This window comes from Chelmon rostratus, chromosome 18 (assembly GCF_017976325.1).
Source record: "Chelmon rostratus isolate fCheRos1 chromosome 18, fCheRos1.pri, whole genome shotgun sequence".
Lineage (NCBI taxonomy): Eukaryota > Metazoa > Chordata > Actinopteri > Chaetodontiformes > Chaetodontidae > Chelmon > Chelmon rostratus.
This window is the reverse complement of record NC_055675.1, coordinates 15,390,561-15,418,001: the sequence shown is the minus strand read 5'-3', so window position 1 is coordinate 15,418,001 and position 27,441 is coordinate 15,390,561. Positions and strand designations below refer to the sequence as shown.

Here is a 27,441-nt window from a genome sequence, read left to right as displayed (position 1 = left end):
AGTATTTTTCAATATTTCCCACCACTTGGATATCTTAGCACTTTTTACACGTTACAGAGGAGACTTTTATGAGTAATAAATATTTGTCAGGCTTTCTGTTGCCGCATGTGGAAGGTTCACCCCCTTTGTTTCTCGCGAAATGCCTGTATCAGGATCAACTGCAGATATGAGGAACACATGTTTTAAACAGATTCAGTTTAGCGTTTCAGAAAAAAAAAAGAAAAAAAAAGTTGACACTTCAAAGGTCATACATTATTTTGATTGGTGTAATATTCCTCAATGAAATACAGTCTATAAACGCAGATCTTAAACTTTTATGGCAGCTTATATGTGAATTCGGAGCTCAAAGGTAAATTAGCCTCCATTACACATTCCAGTGCATGTAGTGTATGTTTATTTGACTGGATGACTTATGCATTTCACTATGTAGGAACTGTTTATTTGAGGTAATAGAGCAGGAAGTATCCAAACACCCAAACTACTGCAGCGCCTCCGCTAGCAGCTGGCTAAAGCAGGTGACTGACAGTGTGTGTCGTGTGTGTGTGTGTGTGTGTGTGTGTGTATGCAGCCGTTTATCTCTGCCTAACATCTGCATTCCTCTGGCCCACATCTACCCACCTTTCAGTCCCAGGAAAAAGGAAATGGGGGATATTACCCAAAAGATAGCCACACACATGAAAGGGTGCGCTCAAACCCCAAAGTCAGTCACCCTGAGAAGTAATCTCGAGCTGACGGCCCTTGAGTATTAAGATCCGGCCCTATTCTCGACTAATAATGTAGCCCTACTCACACAAGATTTTTTCAACGTTGCCCTACCTGATATGTAAGTGTAAGCGGCCAGTGCGTTGCTGATGAGGGCCATGCTGGTGCCAGAGGGGGAGTTGATGACGGGATTCACGCCTGGGGGCTGCAGTGGTCTTTCTTCTCCTCCTCCAGCCTCTGAGAACTTCTCCTCGTTGGGGTTTGTCTCCCGAATCTTCTTCCTATCTGCAAGATACGATGGCGCAGGAGGGTTCAGTTTAACAGCACAGAGCAGGGGAAAGCGGGTCGTTCATTTAGCATTTAAATTCTTGATTTAGACAGATGTTTTTTAAACGTTCCATTTGTAGAACATGAACACAGTCTGAGATCACAATCTGTGGGCCCACATGCGATGACACACCAGGAGTGGGTTCGTTACCATGTGTCCAGTCAGAATGTGCCGGCGCCGGTTGGGTCATTTACAGTAAAATAAGTGCGTATTGTCTCTGAGGTATTGTGACTACAGCATGCAGACCACTGAGTCATCCGCAGCCTCTCGGCGGTTTTCAGTTTTTAGGAAATACACTTCTGTAAAAAGATGCATCACGTATAAAGACGCACACATGTTAACAAAGAGTTGTGTGATTCAGATGATAACACAACATCCGCTTCTGTCAAATCCATTCTGACTCAGAGCACCACATGGGAAACATTTGCACTTTGGCAACATTTCAAAATTCCCCCCCAAAAAACTTAACAATCTATTTATAGATGGGAACGACTGGTTCCTCCTCTGGACTTTCATCGCCGTGTGACTCCTCTCAGTGTTTACATGCTGGCTTGTGTTGAGCGGAGGAGTCGGGATCAGGGAACAGAGTGATTTCATTACTTAGACACACTCGTTTTCTGAGCGCAGGCGCCTCTAGTTAACCTGAAGTGGGTTTAGGTGGGTTAGTGTAACCGCTGTAACTCTGGCTCCATGAATAGGCAATGCAAAACAAACATGAGCATTCAGTTCAGTGACCTAAGCCTCAACTCTGGGTGCATGTGTGCATAGTCATATTTACATGTTTGATTCTTTGTCAGTGTAGGTAAGCATGCTTCGGTGAGCTGTCACACACACCAATGACCTCTAATTGCAGCGGCTCTAAGGTGTGTCAGGCTTCCCTTTATCTGATAAATGCAGTTTAGGCTGGGATTGCTCACCGGGGAGGTAAATGTTTCCACCTGGACCCACTGCTGTGGTGCACACATCAGCTTACATTCAACCAATAGACCACAAGCTCGCTTCCCAACATACATAAAAATAGGCAGATGAATCAGCAATCGAAAACACTCACAGCGCTAAAATCAAACATACAGCTGGAAAAGCAGTTGTTCTGATGATCAAATACTTTTAACACGACCAATTCCGGTGAAATTATTACCAATAATCAGATTACTTCCTTTTATTTTAATTTGGAATAATTTAACAATAATAAATCCTGCATCTATGGCAGACGTAAGAGGAACTGGGTAGTTAAGCCTGGGTATACAGTATATATCATGGCTGAAGGGACTAAAAAAACAGCACTTTACTGAAAGAAAATTCCAGGAAGAAGACAGCTCCATTGTGGCCAAACAGTCTCTGGGAATTGCAGCGCAGAAACGCCACAGTAACAAGCAGTTAGGACCAAAGATGGAGACAATAAAAAGTCTGAATCTTGTGGTTTCTGACTAAAACCTCTTTAGTCTTTCTAATGGGTGGGACAGTTTCTACAAAACGATCTCGTCCTGCCAAGCAGCGTTGGGATGCACTCAGGTTTATTTTATATTCTAGACAAGATCCCAGTTTCCAAAGGTAGAAATAAGTTAGACACGTTAGTGGAAGTAGTAGCGATGACATCTTGAGTTTAAATAATTCACTCAATGTAAGCATCACATTGCACATTGAATAGTATATATAATAAAAATAGACACCACTCTCACATCTGTGTGATTAATACGAATCTGAAGCAAGCGGCTGATTAGCTTAGCTTAGCATAAAGACGACCATAAAGATGGCAGAAACAGCTCGAAGGGCTCTGTCAAGGTGTAACAAAACTGAACTGCCAGCACCTGTAAAATTCACAAGTTAACATGTTTTATCTTGTTTGTTTAATATGTACAAAAACTTTTTCTCAACAGGGGACCATGACTTTGTGGAGTCTCCGCTGGTTGCTTGGCAACCCAATGGTTGTCTCCTGAAGTTCCCAGCTACGAAACAGTTCCTCACGTATCCCCCTGTCCTTCCGACAGAGCCAAGCTAACTGTTTCCAGTCTTTGTGCTAAGCTAACTGGCTGTTAGCTGTAGCTTCATATTTATCCATTTTCTCATCTAATCTCTGCAAGAAAGGAAATGAGCGTTTCCTTTAAGAAACAGAGTATGTTAAAGTATGAAACTGGTGACCCAGCTGTTTAGTCAACTGGCAACACGCTGGTCATGCAGAAAGATCAGATCTGTTTCTTTACGCACATCCTTTTGTCCCGCTGAAAATAAACAAACACAACTGAGACGAATGAACCGAGAAGATCAGGATGACAACAGTGTGTTTACAGTAAAATGTTTCTTGTTCCGCCTTCATATTCATCCCTCATGTCCCTCCTTCTTCTGTTTCATCCCCTATCAATGCATCCCAGGTGGAAACAGGTTTTTCCAGACGAGCTGAGAGTGGAGTGCCTGAAGCCGGCGCAGGGAAGTGAAGCCATTCACGCGTTAGGAACTGTCAGCACTGCGGCACACATCTCCCGTCCGCTGCCTCTCTTAACTCCACATTCACTCGTCCATCCTCCTAATTAGTGCAGAGCTGGTAGCCGAGCCGAGCGCTTAGCGTGCTGGACGCAGGCCACCATTCCCCATGAATAAAGCTTTGTTTAAGTTTCTGTCCTTGCTGGCGTCTTCACTCTTTCATTTCATTGTTCTTGCGCCGTCTTCTCCCTCTTTCTCTGTATGGGAGCTTGACCATACAACACACTGATTTAGACTGTGGTCACATGTAAGTGCAATCACTGACTGTTGGAAAGCAGTATATTTTTAAGAGTGATGATCATAAATGGTTCAAACCAATGGTTCTGCTCGGATACATATGGAAACAGTTGAACCCATGTGACTTTAAATATATATATATATATATATATATATACATACATGCCCTGACTTGAGACCTGAATTACTGTTTCTCTTGATGCCTGGGAGGCCTTGGAACTGTTTAGTGTTAACTGCTCTCCATGGGAGGCTGCGAGTGTGTGTCAGTGTGTGTGAGAGTGAAAATGCTTATATCCTCACCTGGAACCGTGTCAGGGCTTTTGACTGAGCTCCCCTCCGGAGGGCTGTCTCCCACTATGTTGGGGTCATGGGCATTGGGTGGAGGGGAGTACACCGGCGGTCTGGGTCCCTGCTCCTGGAGCAACTTCTTCGGGACTTCAGGGAGGAGGATAAGGGGAGCAAAGGAGGGGCATTTGGGGATGGGGGAATCAAGGAAAGATACATTGAGAATAATTAGATGTCTAATTAGAAAAGAAGCTGCATAGCAGTCATTTCAATCAGTTTGATTAGGCAATATCATTTGTTGATATTCATTTTTCATTGATATATAAGTATAATCAGTATGTCTACAAAAATTTAAAAAGAAATTATAATATAAACACTGCACAGGCTGTACTCTTATGTGTTTTTGACCCCAGAAAATCTGGTTTAAAGGAGTTTTATAGATCTAAAACCTGCAGTAACTAATTTTCTGGCAACTTTAGTGAGGTTTAAACAAGGTTTTAACACTGTATAGTTAACATGGCAAACAGATGCATATTTCTGTTCATCTCAGACACATGGAGCAACATTAGTATTCATTTGGAGTCTTGTTTCTGGCCATATTTACGCTCTGCTTTTGGTCTCCACCGACTCGTTACGTAAGAATTGTCTGTTGCTAAGGCACGGCCAGGTAGTGTGCTTTCGGGCTTTTCACTGAAAAGCTGACTGACATGAACCAAAACAAAGCTGCAGGCCTGTACAACCAAAACAATGAGCTGAAAGATGCTAAAATGCTCCATCGAGTCAGGTGAGTCAGGTGATGATCCTGTGTGGCTTCATTATGATGAAAGAGACCCAGAAATAGTATTCAAATGAGTCAGTGCTGTTTGCTGGGGCTGCAACTAACAATTATATTCATTATCAATTTATGTGCCATTTATTTCCTCCATTAGTCAATTAATTTGGTCTATTAAATATAAGAAAATAGTAAAAAATCCATTATAATTTGATTCAATTGCTTGTTTTTGCGCTTCATTGAAAAATGAAAGTGAAAACAGTTGAACTCGGAAAGCAGCAGCTGTAAACAGCAAGGCGGCCGTGATTCACACGCTCCTCCTGAACTTGCACTCTGATTCCCGAAAGCTATGCCGCCCCCTCCTCCTCACCTCTCCACATCCCCCAACCTCACAGTGTCCTGTGAGTCAGGGAGTCTGCACTCTTTCCCCCTGACACAAACCCACAATGCAGTGGGCTATACATTCCTGCCCGCTCACATGTGGTTTTGCAGGCCGGGCCACGCTCCGGTCACTGTGTTCCTCTGCCCTGTCAGATCAGCGGTGATTTACAGCTCAGCAGATGACTGTCTGTCCAGCTTTCTCTCTCTCTCTCTGCCATTCTTGAATTTTCACGGCTCTGCACAAACAAACAGGCAGTGACGAATCACCAGCTGCCTGGTTTTGCTGACATCAGTAGCACTAATAGTGAGACTGTGACATGTGATTTAGGGTAAAAATGGATCGTTTGTTTAAAGGCTGATGAATAAACACACTGATCAAATTTCCAGAGACGGATTTTGGCAGCGGTCCATGAGTCAATCAAAGTGCAGGAAGCAGCAGAGCAGACCCCACAGAGCTCGCCTCCTCCGGGGACGCGGACGAGGCCATCCTCACCAGGAAAACGATCGTACAAGTGGACCTTGCAAGTGGGTTACACAACCCATATTTACATCTGTCATTAGTCGCCGACCTCCAATGGCTGTTGTAATTATGATGGGAGCAAAGCAGGTGATGTAGTATGAATAGCAAGAAAGTCTACATACGGAGGAAGGCGGGGTGGATGGATGGGTCAAACAAATGCTGGATTTTCAGCCAGGAGACTGCTGTTCAACAACGGTGTGAGAATGAAGGTCCGGTACAACAAAGGCCCGCCTATAAATATTTCAAGGTAGTGGCTGAACGAATGAAAGAGACGGGCTGTGTTAGTGAATTGGAGCGTGCACATCTGCATGCACACTAAACCGGGATATTACTGCAACATTCAGTGTCATCAGCCATGTAAACAGCTCTCGCCAATGAGAGATTGATTAACTTCACTGACAGAGTCACATACTTTTCTCTCTAACCCATTTTGCCGAACAGAGAGAGCTGTATGGAGCAACGCACATGTGAGACGAGTTTCTGATGCTATCTCACTGCAGCCAATCAACAAAGCCGGTTTACTGAGAGACATCAAAGAGCTCCGCTGAATCTGGTTCCAGCTTTTTGCTTTTCTTCGTGCCATGAGCTACAGGGCCGCTGGCAGACTAATAGAAGTAGTAAATGATTTCTCATTTTTCTTTAAATCTGCTTTGACAGGAGAATTCATATGCTGACAGGTCGGTTGCCTGTTGTAGAAACATATACTCTTACATTTAAATACCTGTCTGTAATTGCATCATCTCGTGTGGCACACCGCACCAATCTGTCACCTAAATAGGTTAAAAAACCAAGAATTTGAAACCCCATTTTAGACAGGTCTGGTTGGCACAAACTAAACAAACAGAGCTCCCCACATGTGGAGGTGAAAAAGGCAGGGAAATGAAGAAATAGGATTCGGCCTGGCAGCTCCCCCTGTCCTTCCTCATCAGCCTGACACACTAATCATGGGTCTTAAAACTCCCCCACTGCCACGCTGCCACCATCCCCACGCCACGCCCTGATTACAGCCTTCTGATTGGCCCTAATTGGCTGCACATGTGGCCCAGGGTCACAGCTGAGAGACGCCACGGTGTGACGCTTGCTCACACACACATTTTTACACAATTAAGGCACATATTCTTTGAAATACACCCATGCAAACAATGCCCACACCAGATGCCTGTGCAGGACACATATAGATGCATATCCTGGCACATGTGCATGCACACACACACACACACAGACACCCACTCCAACACACTTGTTTGCCATCAGAACAGCCACTTCTTATGCTCTGTTTTTCTATGGGCTTACTTTGTTGGCAAGAGCCATACAGTATAGCAAATGACTGCTGCTTGTCTAAAAATAATTGTCAAAATGCTAAAATCTCTCGGAGCAAACGGCCGCAAACCACGCGTAAGGAGCCAAGCAGTAAAAAGTGTACCAGTAAAAGAGAGAAAGAGGGAGAGAGACCGCGGACATAAATCACACTCTACAGCCTGCATTATAATGGCATGGTCACATGAACGTATGGCAAACGAGTCCTCGCAATTCTCAATATAACTCCACTATATGGGACCCGTGCCATCGCTGTACCTCTCGGATTGCCGGAGCGCCACGGGGAGCGAAGATACGAGGCGGGAAAAGAGTGCCCATAACAATGGGCTGTGTTTACACTGGCAGAGCCCGGCTTTGTTTTCACTCGGCTCGGCGGGCCAGAGTGTGTGTGCGTGCGTGCATGTCTGTACGTGTCTGTTTGTGGGCCATGTGCTGACCGGTGCAGAACACAGTTGGGACAAAGCCCCGTAAGCCAGAGGGGATATAATGAAATATTAAACCACGCTAAATCTGAGATGAGATCAGACTTGGGCCAATAATTTGAACAGACTTTAGCCTTTATGAGTATATGTGGGGGGGCTTGCTGAGGACTAAATGAGGATTGTTTGAGGGTATTCTTTAAAGCATGGCCTACTTTAGCGCTCTGAGATTTTGGCCCTAAAAAAGTCTGTCTGTGATGCACTCTAAACTGTATTAATCTGAATTAGCCAGGACAAAGCAAAAGTCAAGAATTATATGACACCCAGTGTGCACAACACACACTTCTGACAGGAGATGGGATTCATTTGCAGCTACGTGAAGAAGCAGAGTTTTATTCAAAATCAGATATCCACTGTTTGACAAACAGGACAAATCTTAAATGAGTTATGTGGTGGATAAGCGCTCAGATGGCAAAATGCATAACACTTAGTGCAGTAATTTCCCCTTAAAGGGGCATTAAGCATGTTGGCAAAAAAGGGTGTGTTGAAACAATGTGCTGGTATATGTGTGTAAGAAGTCTGAGCAGAAGCGTCTGGTTTCAATCAGCACACAGCCAGTGCCTACTTAATCTACAACATTAAAGTGGTGTCTAAGGCCCAGCATTCACTTGACACACACACATACACACACACACACACACAGAAAAGGCAGTGCCTCAAAAACTCGAATCAACATTTACAGACACACTTAAACTCACAAAATACTTTTTATTCCGTTTTAGCTCTTTCCCCTGTTTTCCACTCAGACACCACACAGAGAAGCATGCAGACAGCTGCCTGCTCACATTCACGAGCCCATACACACACACACACACACGCAGCCATTTTTCACTTAGCTAATGGCATTCCTGCAGAACAACATGCAAGGTGAATAGGGCAGGAGCTGAAGGTGTTGAGATTGCATTCCTCCTCCGCCTCCCTTCTTCTTCTCTCCAACCCCCAGCGTAACGCCCTAACAGCATCCAGCTGACGGTAGCTGATTGGACTCGAGTGTGTGCGTGCGTGTGCGCGTGTCTGCGTGTGGTTGTTTGTGCATGCAAGAGATGGAATGTGTATTCATTACACTGACAAAATTGTGTATTGTTTAGACGAGGATGGCACAGTATAAGGATGTGTGTGTGTGTGTGTGTGTGTGTGTGTGTGTGTGTGTGAGCGGCTCAGAGAGACACAAACCTCCCTGACCTGAGCCAATCGGAGGCATTACCGTCATGTTTATCTTCCCCCTAAATGAAAGCACAAGCGCGACCTCACACTGTGCAAATGAATGGATGCACGCAGAGTCTACATATCAAAATGTGCTTGCGTGACCACGAGCATTTGTGTCACAGGGCATGATTAACACACTCATTCTTGTCTTGTGTATACAACATGGACCAGGTTTAAGGTCTGGTAATGTGAACTCTATCAGGGGGCCGGTGGTCTGAGATGAGGGCTTTTTCTGGTTCTGCTCCATTTTTATGTTAGTTTGGGCAATCTAACCTACTCTGCTACTTTATGGGGTTTTGTTCTGAGTGTGTTAGTGTGTGTGTGTGTGTGTGTGCATGTGTGTGTGTGTGTGGTAACTTTAAAGCGGCCTTAAGGGAGCATACCGGTGGCTTTCAAAGTTTTAGCCCATTAACTATAAACTACGTCTGATTTACATGATCTGTCTGCAATTTCCCATAAGTTTTAAATTTAATTCCCACCTTCAAGACAGCCACTGATTTACGTTCATTTTACTGCACTAAACGAAGCACAAGACGTGTAGAGAATTGCCTTTTTCATGTAATACTGCAGCCATAAAAACATCGGGGCTTGGATTAGTCAGTGTGAGCATCTTAGCGCTTCAGTGAGTACACATACTGAACATATGGATTATATTTTAACGTACTTGTCTTGCAAATTTAGACAAACTTTAGGGAACCGTTAAGGGAAAAATCAAGAGGTTGAAATGCTAAAAATGGGAATGAACCAGTAGGCAAACTGCCACCAATTTGTCCTTAAGCAAGACACTTAATCCACCCAAAAGCACTCCTGGAGCTAATCAAAGGCCGCTGGTGGAAAACTGGCTATGCTAGGAAGTTTGGTACAGTGGTTGTTTGTAATTGTATGAACGGGAAGCAGGCACTGCTCAGGAAACCTTTACAAAACCTTATGAGAACCAAGCCTCAAATCCGGGAGATCCAGGAAAAGTTCAGCTTTGTCTTTTGGCTCAGATGCACGAATGCTTAATCAAATCAGTGGTCTCAAGTTATCCAGTCAGCGCGGGTTGTGTAGGCTAGAAAAGCCCTTAGCTGGCAGGAGCTCCTTGAGACAAGATCTGTGTGCTAAAGAGGCTCGTGCTCATGCAGTATTCTTTAATATAACACAGCTCTACTGTATGACGTTCACGCAAAGCAAGACATACATAGCTGGATGGTGACACAGTCTCAGTGAGGGTTGGGAGTACATTCCAGGATGGAGAGAGTGGAACGGCTCAACCCCCAATCCTGCTTCACTGAGCCCCCTGCCCTACATTCAGCTGCAAAGCATAGAAGTTTTTTTTTTTCCCCATTTACTTTAATGGATAACACACATCCCTCTGCTGTGAGACATCCACAAATGCAAATATATGCGCACACACACAGAATGGGATGCCACAGCATGGGCCCTGAACATAATCACTCTCACTTCACCACAGCCATCAGTTATACTCCAAAATCCCAGCTGTTTTGGCTATTTAAACACTGCTCATACACCGCACATGTGCGTGCACACACACACACACACACACACAAAGAGTTGGTGTCATTAACATAGATGCAGAGACAGGAATAGATGCTCTGTTGACAGCGTGGGGTCATAACAATCAGTGAGAAAATCACTCAGTTGTGGAGCTCTTCCTCAGACCCCACACAGACACACAGCATCCCATTGATGTCTTCAACGCTGATAATATCCACGGCCTTAGTTTGAAATATGCGCAAACGGGAGGTGCTTAGCATGATAATCACGTTACATGAGTGCAAGTCCAATTTCTCCCTGATTTTTATCATCTGTGAATCAAACCTAAGCATCTGTTGGGCGTTGTGTTGGCCTGTAATATCACTGGCTGTGTCAGTTTGTACTTGTCTGACTCTACTGTTACTAGCTTGAATGCTTGCAATAATCAATAACGACAGCTTCCACAGCCTGTCTTACAAAGAAGTGCACTGATGTAAACTGTAATCTGGGCTCATATTTAATTAGAGAATTTATTGGTGTTAATATAACAACAATAAAAACATACGAAAACTGCAAAAATTTAATTAAATTAAACCATTAAATAAATCATTTAAGATACAATTTACAGCATAAAAGCTCTGCAGTTTCAACATTTTTTTCAATCAGCAGCTCATTTTCTGTTTTTCCACATCAATTTAATAACTTTCTATGATTGAAAACACTTCTGAGCTGTATGAAATATAGTGATCAGCAATAGCGGGCATTCTTGCAGTGGGCAGTAAGGGCTTTTTGTGCCCATCATAGAGCCTAAAATATTTTTTCACCACTAGGTCCTTTTAAAATCTAGGTATTTGTATGATCAACCTTGACTTCAGTAAAATTCTTTGCTATATATCTAAAAGAGTCCTTCCTGTAATATAAATCTGGGAGTCTATTTTCCATACCTAAACATGACCTATGATCCTGCCCTCAGATAGCTCTAATGTTTGTATTTCCACATCTTTATCAGCTGGACGTGGGAGAGGCGGGTCCACTGTCGAAGTCAGCACGGCCTCATCATTATCTGATGTTCCACTGGGTCAACAAGGATGTGACCAACGCTGAATCATCAAACCATGCCGCCCGCCTAAACTCACTTCTTCATATCAGAGTTATGAGGTAATGGGATGCTGAGCTTCGATTGGGTCAGAGAGCTGCTGAGGTCGTCAAATGACTTGTGAAAACAGCCAAGACAGAGGTGGTCATTTGTTGCCGCTGCCATGGAGCAGACAGAGAGCAGATAGCGGCGGGACTTGTCGAGATGCAATCACGCCAGAAATAAAAGGCTGCAACATTCAACAGGCATGTTCCAACATATGTCACGGCCGATCTAAACAATGGCGCTATCTTTAGCAGAAGGCAACAACTGGTCGTACATGGCAGTTCATAAAATCAACACTTGGCAGCATTAACGCCTACTGGGGCCTGAGGAATGAGCAACATTTTAGTGGAAGATAATATACAATTAGCTAAAAGTAGCCAGGTTCTTACTTAACCGCTCAATGTACCAACATGTTGGTTTACCTTTTTTTTTGTGCAGACACCTTTGTTAATGTGAAATGGTTACAAGGGTTGAGGTGAAAGCTGACTGTCGACATTCTTTCTCTCTCAATCTCACGCACGGTTGAATGCATCAAAAGGCTTGCGATTAGGCTTTTGATCACTAGTGACTGGCAAAGCCCTGAAGTGACAATAAGGTGGAGCAGGGTTCATTCACATCTCTGGTATGTGTAGTGCTGCCCTTAAATCATAATTTGATTGTCTTTCTTTATAGCAAGACATCATCAGGACACCTAGAACACATCATGATGGTGGTGTTGTGTCCAATAGGTGTTGATACTGGAAGCATCTATACCACCAAGACCACCAAGTCTTGTTTTGAGTAGCCATGCTAGCATCAATAAGACTGATACTAAAACAATGTAGCTGTCTTATGTTACGTCGCTGCTGTTGTGTGCATGCACATAGCAAACATCCCATTAGTTCAGACAATGCACATAATTAACATCTGTTATTGACTAAAACTGCTTTTAACATAGTGGAATTGCATGTAAGTTAGAAAGTACCTGTGATTCTTGCCCTGGTATTGCTTGACATTGGGTCAGAATCAAATTCTGTGGCATCACCCACCCCAGCTGTTCAAAGCAGAATAATAACAAGAAAGATGTGGGAAAAGCACGGGAACCATGTTGAGGCACTTGAGATAGAAACCAGAAAAGACGACGAACTAAATGTGGAAAATCAACTTTCACTATTGATCAACCAATCCATACTCGAGCACGGACCAAAACAACTGAACCAAGACCCCTAGGAGGAAGTGGTGTTGTTCCGGACCGGACCACAAATTGTGGAGCGGTTCGTTTGTGGTGGGAACATGATCCGACCTCGTTCTAACCCAACTACACGGCAAACTCTGTAAGATAGAGCTAACCATCAGAAGTGATATAAGTGATACAGTACGTATGTGACTTAAAAACAGAACTGAAGCAGGAACTTCACTGTGATATAATTATTTCCATCACACAACTTCATAATTCAGAAGGTTATCACATGATCAAAAAGAAGGCCGTGAGTGTGGTGGGAAGCTTCAGGATCAGTATATGGGATACAGTACAGAGTGTACCTCAAAACAACATTATACTTCATCCTATCAGAGAAGTTTGCAGAGCAACGAGTGCACAAAAAAGAGTCGGTTAAGAATAACTTGCGAGAAGAACAGAGAATCCTCATGAGGTTCAGGTTTAGGCCAGCACCAAACTTGCTGAATGGGCCTCTTTGATAAAGCTAACTACTTCACAGAATCTAATTGAGAGGTGCAGGGATTTGTCTGTGTGAATGATCTGATTTGTCTTTATTAGTACTAATGTGATATTTCATCGATGCCTGTTGTTCTTTCTCACCTGCACGGTGACAATGGCAGCAAGGTCACTGAGTTCAACAGACTGTACACTTAAAAAGCTAAGTACAGAAAATACAACTACATCATATAGTTTGACAGTAAAAACTGTTGTGAGTTGAGTTTTACAATAGAGCTTAAGGACAGTCGAGATACTGCGAGAAAACCCTCTCCATAACACACTGGCTTTTCAGTAAACACCAGACATCACCTGATTAGATTACATTCCATTGTACGAAATGATGGAGGATGTACCCATAACTAAATAACACGGTAGAGTGTTTTAGCATCTGTGTGTCATTATATGCTCTATGATTTGATGCAGGCCATCACACTCCATCGCTCCCTCTTTATCATTTTGGTAAAACACTACCACCTGCCTCATATAGCGCTTGTCTATCATAGGTGCTCCTGCGCCCTGTCATTGTCAGGTAATTAGACAGGGCCCAAGTGAGAGTGAATCACAACCAGTGGTGTTCTGTCTAAGTTATAGCTCTCCTCTTCCACAGAGGAAGAACTGATGAAAACCTAAGCAGGATGAGGGAGTTGGCGTGTTCAGATGTGTATAAGAAATGGAGGCATGTTTTTCCCCATGTGTTGACAGGGTGCTGGGCCGTATTAGCGGTCGGGCCTGGACAGAGGTAATGACGGTGAGGTCTGGGTCAGCCTAAGTCTGTCATCACCACAAATATACATGGCACACACACACACACACACACAAGCATAGGTCCTGATAGCAAAAATTACCTTTTTTCTTACCTTCCTTTGAGAATAAGCACAAAGCTGTTCAAGCATTTGATTCCAGCTATTTTTGATACTATGCTATAGTCACATTTCAGCTAGTACCAAAAAAAGCATTGAGGTTTGATAGCCAGCCCTGCACTGGACTGAACCTGTCCCATCTGAGCAGACTTTTGACATTATTCTGCTATGAGCTATTATTAGAACTAGCTCCGAAAATAGACATTAGCAGGCGGGCGCTATCACCGGCTACACAGAGCAGCTGGTTGTGATCAAGAGAGAAGACAAAGGGTGATGAGAGAGGAAGAGAGAGCAGAATAACCTGCACAAACGTTTTCTTTCTGCCGTTACAACTTGGTTTTCTTGGCATAAAGGAGCCTTGAATACAAATAATGTCCTAGCTGGGCTTCTTACATGCACACATACACTTGCTGCAATTGCGCACATCCATAGATGATTATTTAACTCAATTTTTTTGGAAAATCAAATGTCCCATGTGGGTGCAAAGCTTTGGCATTTCCATCTTTAGACTTGTTATCTGTTTGTCCTGCTGTGTCCTGTCTTCTTCTGCCCCACTCAACTTAGACATGGTCTTAAAACAGCTTGAGCTACAACAGATGCAGATGCATGTCCTCAGGGTTAAGAGTGGAGAGAGAAAGAGCACGAAAGAACCAGACAGAGAGAGGAGTGACAGACACAGAGGGTACCAGAGACACTTTTACAACAGCCTTTAAAACAAACACCTGCTGCCGTGGCTGAGGTGCCTGGGGATCGTCAGAGATCCTGCAGCCTGTAACCGCACGGCTGCGATAATGAAACTGAGCAAACAGAGTTACAACACTATACACTATCAAGTCCTCAAGTCTTGAATAGATAAACTGCAAAAGTACAAGGAATTGCACAACTCAAACGTGCAGCCAGGGCTGTCGTGGAAGGTAAATGCACATAATGCACTGTTTGGCCACCTTTCAAATTCAGCCCCCATGAAAATTTACCCATGGTTTGAACCTGTTAATGCCATCAAACTGGGCTCCAGCTTGCAGTTTCTTCTGCAAATTCTAGGACTGCCCGGTTTGCTCTCCATTGGACCACTGAGACTATTGTATCCTGTGAACACAACTCACACAAGCAACAATGAATTTAAGGGTGTTTTCAAATCGAAAGTTTGTTTGCTCTGGTCACAGTCAGTTGAGGTGGTTTATCCTTGGCTCAGTTTCTTTTAACACAGACACAAATTCAAGCCAACCAAAACCACAAACGAACCACTACACAATTTGTGATGGCCTAAGACTACTTCCTCTAAAAGGTCTCTAAAGGTTCAGTTTTAATCCTAATGCTTGCAAATGAACAGATCTTATAAGCAAAATAAATCACTGTGCCTGACTGTAACACTTTCACTTCCTGCTGTTTTAATATTGTAATCCAACCATTGAAGTCTGGTTGTGTCCCATTCTCATTAAAGAGGAAAGAGGTTGTTAGGAGTTCACTTAATAGTTGCCCATGTGATTTATTTGTCACAATGCTTTGGTTATAAAACATCAATTGTTTCTTCATTTAGGAATAACCCTGCATATGCTAACGCTAATAATAATAAAAGGAAGCACGACAAAAACACAATGAGGCTATGGGACCAATTGACACTAAGACAGATAAATCTGCAGGCACAACCACTATATATGTCCCAAAACTATTATTTGCTCCAAAATTGAATGGATTCGTCCTTGGCCCATGCTACATCCTTCCACCAAGTTTCATGAAAACCAGGCCAGTAGTTTTTACATAATCCAGACAAACAGGCAAACCAACCAACAATCGTCAATCCGAACCGAAAACATAACCTCCTTGGCGAAGGTAATAACTCTCTACCCAACAGGAATCCAACCCTTGTCGCAGCTGGGAAGATCTGTCTTCTCAATCCCCAGGCCAGCCTGCAGTATTTTCATTCCAGCTGTGCTGTAAATCTTTTCGGTATCAAACGGCTGTAGAAACCCTCCGACACTGGGCCAACTGTAGCTTATGGAGTTAGAAAATGCAATTTGATCTACAACGGTTGTGTCTTTTTTCAAATTGGATGGCTGTGGGGGGTTTGGTGCAGATTTGACATAAGGCAGACTCACATAGGCACACACTGACACGGGGGTCAACACTTGACACTTTAACTCGCGCACACATTATGCAGAACACCTTTCCAGCACAAATATTCACCTCTGAGACGGAGGAAGACAGGAAGTAAGAGTGGGAGGGATGGAAAGAGGAGGAGAGAGGAGAAAAATGATGGCTTTCCCTGAGGCCTAATCAGCTTTAAACCCAACAGTCCAACATATTTCTATCTATTATGTCAATATGCAAGACTTAAGTTCAGCATGAGGAATAAAAAATGGCACATGGAGAGGAGAAAGAGGAGGAACAGACGACAGACATTTTAAGTAATAGTTCAACATTTTGGAAAATGAGCTTATTTGGTTTCTTGCTGAGAGTTTAGATTAGCCGGGAGTAGTTGCCAGGCAACCAGCGGAAAATCCAGGAAGTTTCTGCTCCCTGCCAAGAAATAGGCCAGCTCATAACCCCCCCCCCCCATCAAACAGCAAATTGTTGTTTTTACACTTTAGTTTTTCATCAGATTAAACAAATGAGATAACATGTTAATTAGTGAGCTTTAGAGTTGCTCGTGGTTGGACTTTGTTACGTTTGGACAGAGCGCCGCAAGCTGTTTCCCCCGAGTCCAAGTCTTTATGCTAAGCTAAGACAACCATCTCCAGACGTGAGAGTGATATCAATCTCTTAATCTAACTCTTGGCAAGACAGCGAATAAGTGCAACTCCCAAAATGTTGAAGTATTCCTTTAAAAATGTGCCAATAAAAATATAAGAATATATGTCAACAAATAATAACAACTGCAATATGGCATATCCTGCATTTTAAGATTCTATGCAGCATATAGTGAAATGGCTCCAGCAGGGTCAAGGATATGCCTCCAGACGTTGTGAGGAGTCTTAGACTAAAAGCATTCTTAGGAGGTAGAGGACCACCCATGAATTCATCAGCACCGACCTTTATAGGGCAACTGTCATATTAACACTGACAGGCATTTTATTAGGCAAATGAAAGAGTAGAAATCTTGTGATCGAAACATAGAACACGTGCTTGTCTATAACATTTCTAAGGAGGGTCTGTGGGTCCTTACAAACTCTTTGTACTTTTATAACTACTACTATTACACTTTTTATCATTGCAAGAAATCACAAGCAGTTATTGCAGCCTTTGTTCTGACATGTCTACTGTTTCTCTCTCGATGGCTGCCTTTGAATTTTTGTCCCCAACCTATTGTTAAATGTATTCATTCATAACAAACTCATCTCAGAGAGTGCGCTTAGTTTTCTGCAGCTTTTCTATGCAAACGAACCACACTATCTATTAACATAGGTTTGAAGGGCTTAGTTAGAAGGGCTTGAAGAGCAAAATGCTACTTCCCTATGATATGTCAAATAGCTCCAGACAGTCCACTGGAAAACGACTTCTTCTCCGCCTTGCACTTCCAAGCGGCCCACTCTGAACTGCAGTGGATCTGGCACTGACCACAACAGAGCCCTGATGAGAGTTTGCCTTCATCAGGAAGCTACCAAAAACTTGGGCTGCACAAAAGTAGCATCCCAAAATCGGACTGGTTTGGCAAAGGCTAAAGCCAGACCTACGGAGGCCTGGATCCACAGAGGCCTCGCTAAACAAACACAACTTGGAGGTCTGGCTTCGCTTTAGCTGACGAACGTCATTATGCACATCGATTAAAAACAAACACACTGGCAGGGAGAGGCGTCCAGCTTTTCAGTGTGGGCCTATGGGTGGAAAATCCCCATCTGACAGGGTGAGACAGGGGAAAAGAGAGCGAAAAAGCGAAAGACAGAGGCTAAGAACTGAAGCTACTTCTAGCCGACAGACAGGACGGTCTAATTTTTCTCATTTGTTGGTTTAGCTGTCTGAAGCACCAATGCCAACTTACCACTTACACAGAAACTGAGCTGACAGTGAAGCTGAATGAGCAGACTTTCATTTTTCCTCCTTCGCTGTTCTAGAGAGCAAGTGAAAGAAGAGAGTGGGGATTATCCAGGTTCATCCAGCCAGCTCTATTACTGTTATTAGTGGAGAAAAGCCAAGATCCAAACAGAGTCTGCACCCCTAGAGCTAACACAAGGCCTAACGCTGGTCAGACAAAACAGCCACCACTACCAAACCTGATTAGGCAACTGCAAGGTTCAAAATTTTAGCTATTAATTACCATCTCGGCACAGTACACAGACTTCTTTGGTATCTTTAATTTAAGAAACGGGCGGAAAGAGCATTATTTCAAGCTGTTCCATACAAACAAGTGTGTAAAAGACAGCGTATCTGCATGAGATGGCTGAGACAGAAAATAATGCATTACCACATGACATCAGCCACTGAGAACATTCAATATGAATCGATGTTACAGCAGTCAGCGGTTCCCACACAGCGTGTCTACTATATCACACTTGAATCACATGAGAGCACATGGGCCCGTTATGTTCCAACATAAACGACTAGCTGCATTAGCATCGCAGCTAATCATACACCCTGCAAAAGCGCACACACACACACCTCAAGAGTAGCAGAACACAGTCGGGCACTGGTGTCATGTTGCAGACAGGAAACAGATGGCCTGCTGGGAAAAAAAAAGGCAGAAAAAAGCATGCCAAAGTGGGCCAGAAAGAAAGCTTCCCTCCCTCCATCTCTTCCTCCATCATCCCTTCATCCTCGGTTGGAAGGGAAAGGAAGACTGAGGCCGTGGTGGTGTTTGGAGGCTAGATCCGCGGGCTCTGGCTCGAGATCAGAGTGATGGAGTTCTCTGGGAGATTTTTAAATAACAGCCCAGCATGGCTCTACTGTACTGGGCTAAGCTGGCACTGCAGGCTATTTAAGACAGGACACATCCCAATGGGCAAGAATATATTTTGAGCCTTCGGGGAATAATATTGCTATCAAGTGCTGCGTTTCACATTTACACAACATATGCAAAGGCTGCATTTATAGTATGTGTGAGAGCTTAAAGTTGAAAGTTAATTAAGTTTATGTTAAAGATATACTGACACCCTTACTGCTCTCTTGCAGGGTTATTGATACCACAGGGGGAAAAAGCCAGCTTAGCTCAAGTACTTCTTGAGCTCACTTGAGTTGCACCATGTTTGTTTAATCCCTTCACAAACAGCGTGGATGAATATTTACGCTTGTTACAGTTTGGCTGCTTTTTTCTCTTTCAGCTCAGTTTGGCTAAACTGGGGGCTCGTGTTTCTTGCACCATCTGCCAAAAAATAGCCAAAACTATTAAAAGAGATCCAAGTTATCCTCTAATTCTACTTTAAACTGCTTTTTACACCCACCAATAAAGAACGGACAGATGAAAGTTGCACAGGTCAGTGGTGCCTGTCCACTATCAAACACATTCAACAGATAGCCTGTGAAGTTTACTTCCTCCAAAAAGCCTCCTGACCTTTGCCTGCTGCACGGAACTGACTCATCAGCTGCTAATGACAGATAACCTTTGACCCCGAAAACAGCAATCAGAGATCAATATTGTCTTGAGTGAGGGCGCCCTCCACCGCAAACACATTGATAAGTGGACTGACCCTGGCTGTTTGAGGTCGTGATCCATCAGATGCTTACTTGAGCTCTGTGGCCTGTGTTTCCCAAATCTCCAATCTCAGATCTGTATCGTGGTGAAGCTTCACCTTGCTCCATTTTTGGAGAAAATTACAGACATATTTATATACGTATAGCTCGAACAGTATCAAAACAGTACTCAGTTATCGTGGCTTTCACCTACACCAAGCATACTTCAAAGTGTACTTCAAGCCAACATCAGCAGCTATTCCTTTTCTACAAATATTGCAAAACCTGGAAGCTTAAACAGTCATAAGATCAAGTTCAGCCCTGTAAGCTTGCTGCTTTATTAGATATCACTTACACAAATCACAGCAGATGTTCTTCCTTTAACCGGCAGACATCTGAAAACATCTGCAGCTACTCATTTAATGCTTCATTCAAAAACCCTGGGCTGTAAAATCTACAGACATCATTAAGCATGTCTGCTAATTTCTAAAACCTGAAATACAGCGGCGATAAAACTACTAAGGCAACGTGGCCCGAAACACATGTTTACTGTATATTGAAACCGACCAAATGCGGGCCGACTTAAAACACATGTTTAGATAGAAACCTCCTCTCAAAGTCTCTTCGCTCAGACGTGGAGTCTTCATTAAATTTGCACCCTGTAATCCTGCTGCATAACATTTCGACCTTTATTGGACGTTTTGGAGGATTGTTGAGGAGTGTTTGGGCTTTTTGAAAGTCTCCAGACTTCTAATAAGGAGTCAACCAAGCCAAAACAAAACAAAACAAAAAAAAATCTTGAGTGCTCTGTCTCTCTTCCTCTTGCTGTATGTCTTTGTCTCTCTCTTTGTTTCTCTCTCTCTCAACTCTGTTAGGTCGTAAAAAGGACTTTAAGTTGTTGGCATGTTCGCCAAAGCATACCAACAACAGTTCATACATTCAAACTATATTTTGATGATTAACTGCTTTAAAATGTACGCTATAAAATGTCTCCCCCTCTCTTGTGCCAACCTCTGTCCCCACCTCTGAGTCAACACTCATTTCTTTTTCCCACTATGCCACTAAACCCTCCTTTAAATCAAGTTTCTCTGCCTTCTTGTGCCCGCGCAGCGCATGTTTCAGGACTCGTAGCGATCCTTGCCTCTCAGAACAAATTGAGTTTAATGGGGGTGAGGCAGGGTGAGCTGAGGGGGAGGAGAGGGGAATGCGAGGAGAGGGCTGTAAAAACACACCGCATGCTACTCCACGCCAGTCCCTATGAGCAGAACAGCGGCATTACTGCCTCTGACATTAGTGCTTACACCAAATCCAACAGTAACATAGGCTAGCATGGCAAAAACCAACACACACTCGCACAGCAGCCACTGAACGCCAATAACCCATCGTAACATGTTATTTAATGAGGGATTCAGTTCTTTTCTTGACCTCTTTCACACTAATATCCTTCGTTTTAGAGAAAAACACGATTCTACGCATTAATTGTTTGGGTATTTAAAGCATTAGTCAGAAAAAAACATACTCTCAGACATTCAAGTTGTCTCAGTCTAAACCCCAGTGACGAAACAACATCTATCTTTTACACCGAGCAGGTTGCAACAGTCACAGCTGTGGGCAGGTACCAGTTCATCTCGTACACACAAATCCCGCCGGACAGGCATGTGAGCAAACATACACACACCTTTGGCAAAACTGGGGCATGAACACACGTAGCTGGAATGCACCTGAACACTGCTCCGTTTCTGCTCTCCTCACGGTGCAATGCTCTGGTTTAATTAACTGAACTACTGTAAAGGTTCTTCTCAGGCCAGCACGCCCAGGAAAACACACACACACACACACACACACACACACGCACGCACAGAGTCAGAGGTGCGGCGTCCTTCACCCTGCCTTGAAGAGAAAATTAATTTTCCTGGGTGAGCATGGTCTGCTAAAGGGCATCTTGAATAAAGCCATTCAAGAGGTTCTCTGGCATTCTGTCCACATGTCCACGTCCTCCAGACCTGAGCATGACCTGGACACACACACGCCGTCTGGATAACTGCACACTGCAGCTACCAATCAGCTGTATATGCTTGTTATCACTGCAAACAAGACGAACAAAGATACATACACAGCATATTAAAGATCTCCTCCAGATATACCACACATAAAAATACTCCACAAAAAGGTTCAGTCACCTTCATCTACCCCTCCCTCCCCCATAAACATTTAAAAAATATATGAATTTGAAGATATTGTTCATTTCTTCAACTACTAACACAAGAGGTTCCCATGTCACTGAGAAGTCCATTCTCAGCATGCACTGTTTGCACATCACGCATGTGTAAACTGCATATTGAACCAGGACTGGCTTCCAAACTAGTTGTGATGCCACACAGACCTGCTCATATAGAGAGAGAAACTGAGAGTTTCCCCCCTTCAGCAGTCTGCACATATATGATTGCGCACGGTGAAGATGAAACATCCAAGTGAAGAAACATTACGCACACACTGTTGAGTGGAGCTTTAAAATCCAGACGCGATGCATGAAATGTTTAACTGGGACTCTGGAATAAACACTTTCCCTGCTTTGCTTCTCTATCGTATCTCGACTTATGCATCGCTCTCAGTGTGTATCTTCACAGCAGGACAACGAGTGAATGTGCAAGTGTGTGTTCTGGATCTTCATGTGTTTATTTCTGTACCTTCAGTCCCATGTGCACGACCCTCTGCCGTTTTTTTCCCCCCTCTCCCACCTCGCTGACCTTTTAAATCTAGCGGGATTCAGGGGGCTTACCCCCAGAATCTCGCTGGGAGATGAATGACTCCCCACAGCTACGAGGCTCCACAAATCCCTCCATCCAGGACCAGTCCGGGCAATAACACAGACATGAGAGGAACGATAAAACGCCCTCCTCCAGGAGACGACTGCCTGCAAGAACTTGGCCCAAGAGGAAAGGAAAAGTGAGTTTTGCAGATGAACTATACAGTGAAGGGCTCTATCTTTTAGAAGCAGTACTACAGTCTGCAAAGTCAGCTTGTTAACAGAGAACTGTGGTGTATAATAATTGAGACTGAGGGTCCCTGGCAGCTAGAAGAGAGAGGGGGGGAGCTCGGGCCAAAGCCATACAGATAATGGTGTGAGGAATTGAGGTATTACTGAGATGGTGGTGGGGTGAATATAGGGTGGGATATGGGGGACAGGACCCCAGCACCCCCTGCAAGCAGCTGCATGTTGGCGCTGAAGAATGCCTGGAAGGAGGGGGGGCACATCTGCTTTGGCTATCAAGAGACCCCTCCGCCCTCCCCATGGACTTCAAAATGACTTTTATTTTAGAGCATTTCTTTTAGAGAAAGACTAAAGGAAGTAAGGAGGAAGGGAAGGAAGGGCAGCGGGAAGGAAGGAAAAAAGAAAACACCCCTCAAAGAGAACTGAAGCCATTAGGAATGCATGCTGAGTTTCAAAAACAGAGAACAGAGAAGAAAAGGATAAAAATCAAATCAGGGGTAGAGAAAAAAGATGGGGGTTGGAAAGGAAAGAGGGCTTTTGCTTTTCTGTGAGAGAACCAGGCCAAAGCTTAGTACAGCGCCAGGTTCCATTCAGACTAGACAAAGTAAATAAAACCACTTGATGAAAAAGAGCTAAAGGAAGCCAAAGGATGGCGGAAAGAGCGTTCCAAGCAGGGGGGTATGAAGCTGTACGTGGTTATAAAGATGCAGGGAGAGAGAAAGAGAGGGTCTGACTCTCTGTTTTCACAACTAAGCAGCCAGCCTTATCTGATGGCCGGACACAGATTTACACAGATTATCACAAACCCGTCAAACATGAAGTCACATCGCGGTGTGTGGGGTGCAAAAGAGAGGAGGCGGAAAACAGGGCGAAAGACAGAGACGGCCATTAATCATCTCTGCTGTCACCTCAATCTCTCCCTCCATCTCCGGGCCGCATCCACACTGCTAATCTGGAATAACAAACAAAAGCGTTAACATCCAGCTAATCAAAATGAGCGCTGGAGCGGGCTGGGCTTATTCCTCTTCCTGTTCCTGCGCCGTCAGCCTCTGGCCTGCCCTCTGTTCTCGTAACCCAAACCACACACTAATTCATAAATTACAAACAAAGAGTCCCTTGTGGTTTGGGAGGGACCGGGCCGGCACTGCAAACTGGCGCTACAGGGGAACGGCAACGCGTCAATTAGAGGGAAACCTGGCTGACAGGGAGAGGTAGGTGTGGATGCATGTGCACACTTAACACCAACTCGCACGCTGACAGTCTCAGGAGCGCAGGCCCAATGTATGCACGTGTTCGCAACACACACGCCATTTGGAAGCCATCATTCCGGTGCCCAGGAACTGACTGTGCCATTGTCTGCTGCAAGCGGCTCGCTGGGTTTCTTGGCCCCGTTTACGAGGGGCGGCGCTCAGGTGTCGTGCACGCAGCGGTGCGGGTTGTTGAACCTGCGGCTGAGCTGAGCTCCTGTGGTAAAAAAAAAAAAAAACGCGTGCTAAATCGCGGGAGCCGTTGCTGCAGTTGCGCATGTGGATTAAACAGGAAACATATTTCGAGTTCAGTATCAGATGAAAGGAACCCGTCGTGGCTGATTAGCCTGGTTCGGCTCAGCTTAGAGACTCTCACATGACGACAAAGCAAATTTACTGAATCACAAAATCTCTCGTGAATCTTTTATGACTGACATGTTCTCATGAATTAGCAGTTTTACAGAAAATACAGCTTGAATCCCAAACAGCTAAAGCAACCAATGACAACCAATCAATCGGCCTGACGTCTGGTCCAGAATATCTAAAAGTAATTAATCCAGACAAACATACAAAAGTAAGCCAGCGTAAGAAAGGAGATGCCACATGTGCATAAGTATTAAAAACACTATATACTGTTAGAGTTAAATACATATAACCCAGCCCAACTACGTGTTCTCCCACCAACAAGACCAGAAATACAGCATCAGAGGTGAGACGATTAGCTAATTAATTGTTCAGTCGACTGGCAGAAGATTAATCATCAATTAATAATCAATTCATCGTTTCAGTTGTTTTACAAGCAAACGCAAAACTTCTCACATCTTAAGATTTGCTTTTTTTTATCACTGTTAACAGAATATCTTCAGGAAACTCTGGGAAACTGCTTTTTTGACAGGTCACAGACCAAATGATTAATTGATTAATCAAGAGAACAATCAGCAGATTAACCGGTAATGAAAATAGACGTTCGAAGAATGGGACGCCGTGGGGTTTTGGACTTTGGTGGCGTGTTTCGGGTGAGATCAGCCCTGCTGCCAGCTCTGAGTCAGCACCAGTATTTGCAGTGTGTGAGCGACTCGCAGGTTTACTGTATTATGCACCCTGTGGTTAATTAGTCAAGCTCCTGCCAGCAGAGCTGTTCTCTACCAGCAGCTCGTTAGGAAAAAGCACTGACCATCTATGGAAACACAGGCAGACACATGGAAAAAAAGATGTTTCGCTGTTCCTGTTAAAGGTAACAATACAGAGTGGGGGTGTTGGCAGGTATCAGTCCAGTCATGTGCTTGTGTGTGTGTGTGCGTGTGCGCTGTTGTCCATATCTAAGTGACCTCACACAGTTGTCCACACGTGATCCCTGTCAGAGTCTAATCCAGTCAGTCACCCTGGTACATCTCCCTCTCAGCCCCCGTGCACTTGTTTCCTCACGTTTCACAGGAATCCTAAGACACACACACACACACACACACACACACACTTCCAAATAACTCTCTCACACACACATCTATCCGCTCATACCTTCCTCACATCCTCAGCAGCCAGAGCTGAAGCAGCAATGACATTCCTGAGGGCAACACAAGGTGAGGCATTTAAACTTCACACTGAGCCTAATGACAGATTGAACATGCAGAGAAACAACTCTTCAACATCCACAGCACTTCTCAGATGACACGAAACTCTCACAACAAGACGGCAACAGGCAGAAGCAGCCAGGCTGCGGCGGAGAGGTTCAAAAGCGTGTTCAGGCGGAAGACGAGGTGACACTTACACGAGCATTGCTGAATGGAAAATCCTCCGGAGTCCAGGCGGTAACTTTCTCTCTGAGCGTGTGTTTGTGTGTGACTGTCTGGCTTGTCAAACACTGCCCTCCTCCTCCTCCTCCTCCTCCTCCTCCTCCTGTCCGTCCCGCCAGGAGAGCCGGGACCAGCTTTGCCGTGAAAACAAGCGCTCACGTGAATAGTCCACCGTGGGTCCGACCAGGACGGCCCAAAAAAGGAAAAAGAAAGAAGGAGGGAGGGAGGGAAAAGGAAAGGATAGCCCCTTTAAGAAGGTATGCTCCTTTATGGTGACTCCCCCTTTTTCCCCTCTTTTAGCTTCCCCTTCCTTCCTCCTCGCAGGGAGAGAGAAAGTTAAACCCGGCTTTAGACAACTGGAATGTGACAGCAGGAGAGAGCGAGAGAGGGAGAATGAGGCGGCGAGGGAGGGAGAGAGAGACAGAGGCAGTGTCCACCTACACAGACCACTGCTGTGTGAGGGAGCAGCCAGAGAGAGGTAGGAAGGGGGAGGGAAGGAGCAGGCAAAAGAGGAGGAGGGGGCTACGAGCGTATGCATGAGTGTGAGTAAGAGAGAGAGAGAGAGAGAGAGAGAGAGAGCGATGAAAAAAAGAGAGAAGGAGCGCAGCTCCAGGAAATGACCTGAGAATTTCATTCAGCTCAGTTTGGGAATCTGGGAATGTGGTGTGTGAGAGCTGCTGCTGATAATTTTCCCACTAAAATCGTGACTCGCATCCCAACTGCATGATCTGTCTAATTAAGCCACTGTGTTGCAAAACAACAAGCAGGCCTGCTTTATTGCAAAAGCGGCTTTTTATGGACCATTCACCAGAATATTTACTACGCTGTTCATCCATTTTTTTTATGATAGAGGACTGAATCCATATTGCCCACTGCTTGCTCACAGCTGTTGTTTCTTTTGTACAGATTTGGGTAAAACATGAATGTGGTTTATGTCTTCTCAGATCAAATCAGCTTTTTGGACACCCAAGAGTTGTCCAGTGCAATGATTTGGGAAGCATTTACATTTATTTTGCCAAAGAGCGCAACATCATCATTGAGATGATAACATAGTCTCTGGATTTAAGCTGAAATTTAGAGAATGCACCTTCTGCTTCCTGTAATTTTGACAGAAATAGCCAAACTGTCAACAGCGTGAAGCCGTCAGCAAGATGTGTGTCGCGTTGCCACATGCATGTGACACAGACTATACAGGAACCGGCTCCTTAAAACAATAATGCCACTAGTCGTCCAAAACAACACACGGTGCCCTGAATTTTCATAGCAGTGTGATGAAAGACCCTATTCACAAATCATAATATAGAAATTCATGACTTATCAATGAACAGGCAGTACATTGACACAATGTCCTCTTCAAAAGAACAATAAAACCTGACAAATAATCAAAAATCAAACAGTTTGGCCTCATCATCTTCATTGTTTTTTGTAAATATCTGCTTATTCTGAATTTGATGCAGCAACATGTTTCAAACAAGTTGGGACAGGAGCAGCTAAAGACTGGGAAAGTTGTGGAACGCTCCAAAAAGACCTGTTTAACGTTCCACAGGTAAACAGGTTGATTAGTAACAGGTGATAGTATCATGATTGGGTATGAAAGGAGCATCCTGGAAAGGCTCAGTTGTTCAGACGCAGGGATGGAGCGAGGTTCACCACTTTGTGAACACGTGATTGCATAAAGGATGTTACTACATGGGCTCAGGAACACTCTTGTTCGTAAACACAGTTTGTTTGCAAATGACTGCATCCTGTCTTTATTCACATTTCACACGGTGTCCCAACTTTTTTGGAACTGGTGTTCTATGTTTTAACATAAAGGCTTTCCCTGTGGCCACTGTTCATGACATGTCACTGTCAATAAAGCTGAAACAAAAAGATTTAGGAGTTGTGTTCATGGACTCCTCTGCAGGCCTCTGAGACCCATAGTTACACCCTC

The 27,441-nt window shown here is 44.2% G+C and overlaps 1 protein-coding gene across 2 annotated transcripts in view; it reads right to left on the bottom strand.

Moving 5' to 3' along the window:
- The window catches only part of LOC121621839 (protein eva-1 homolog A), a 74,092-nt gene that overhangs the window by 2,719 nt on the left and 43,932 nt on the right, over window positions 1-27,441 (bottom strand). The window contains exons 1-3 of one of the 2 annotated variants that reach the window (XM_041958510.1): window positions 25,484-25,639; window positions 4,046-4,180; window positions 817-987 (exon numbers count right to left, since the gene is read on the bottom strand). In XM_041958510.1, coding sequence (XP_041814444.1) covers window positions 817-862 — 46 coding nt within the window. In that variant the 5' untranslated portion in view covers window positions 863-987; window positions 4,046-4,180; window positions 25,484-25,639. Of the gene's footprint in view, window positions 1-816; window positions 988-4,045; window positions 4,181-25,483; window positions 25,640-27,441 lie in introns of those variants that run through there. The other variant, XM_041958509.1, reaches the window with a different exon arrangement.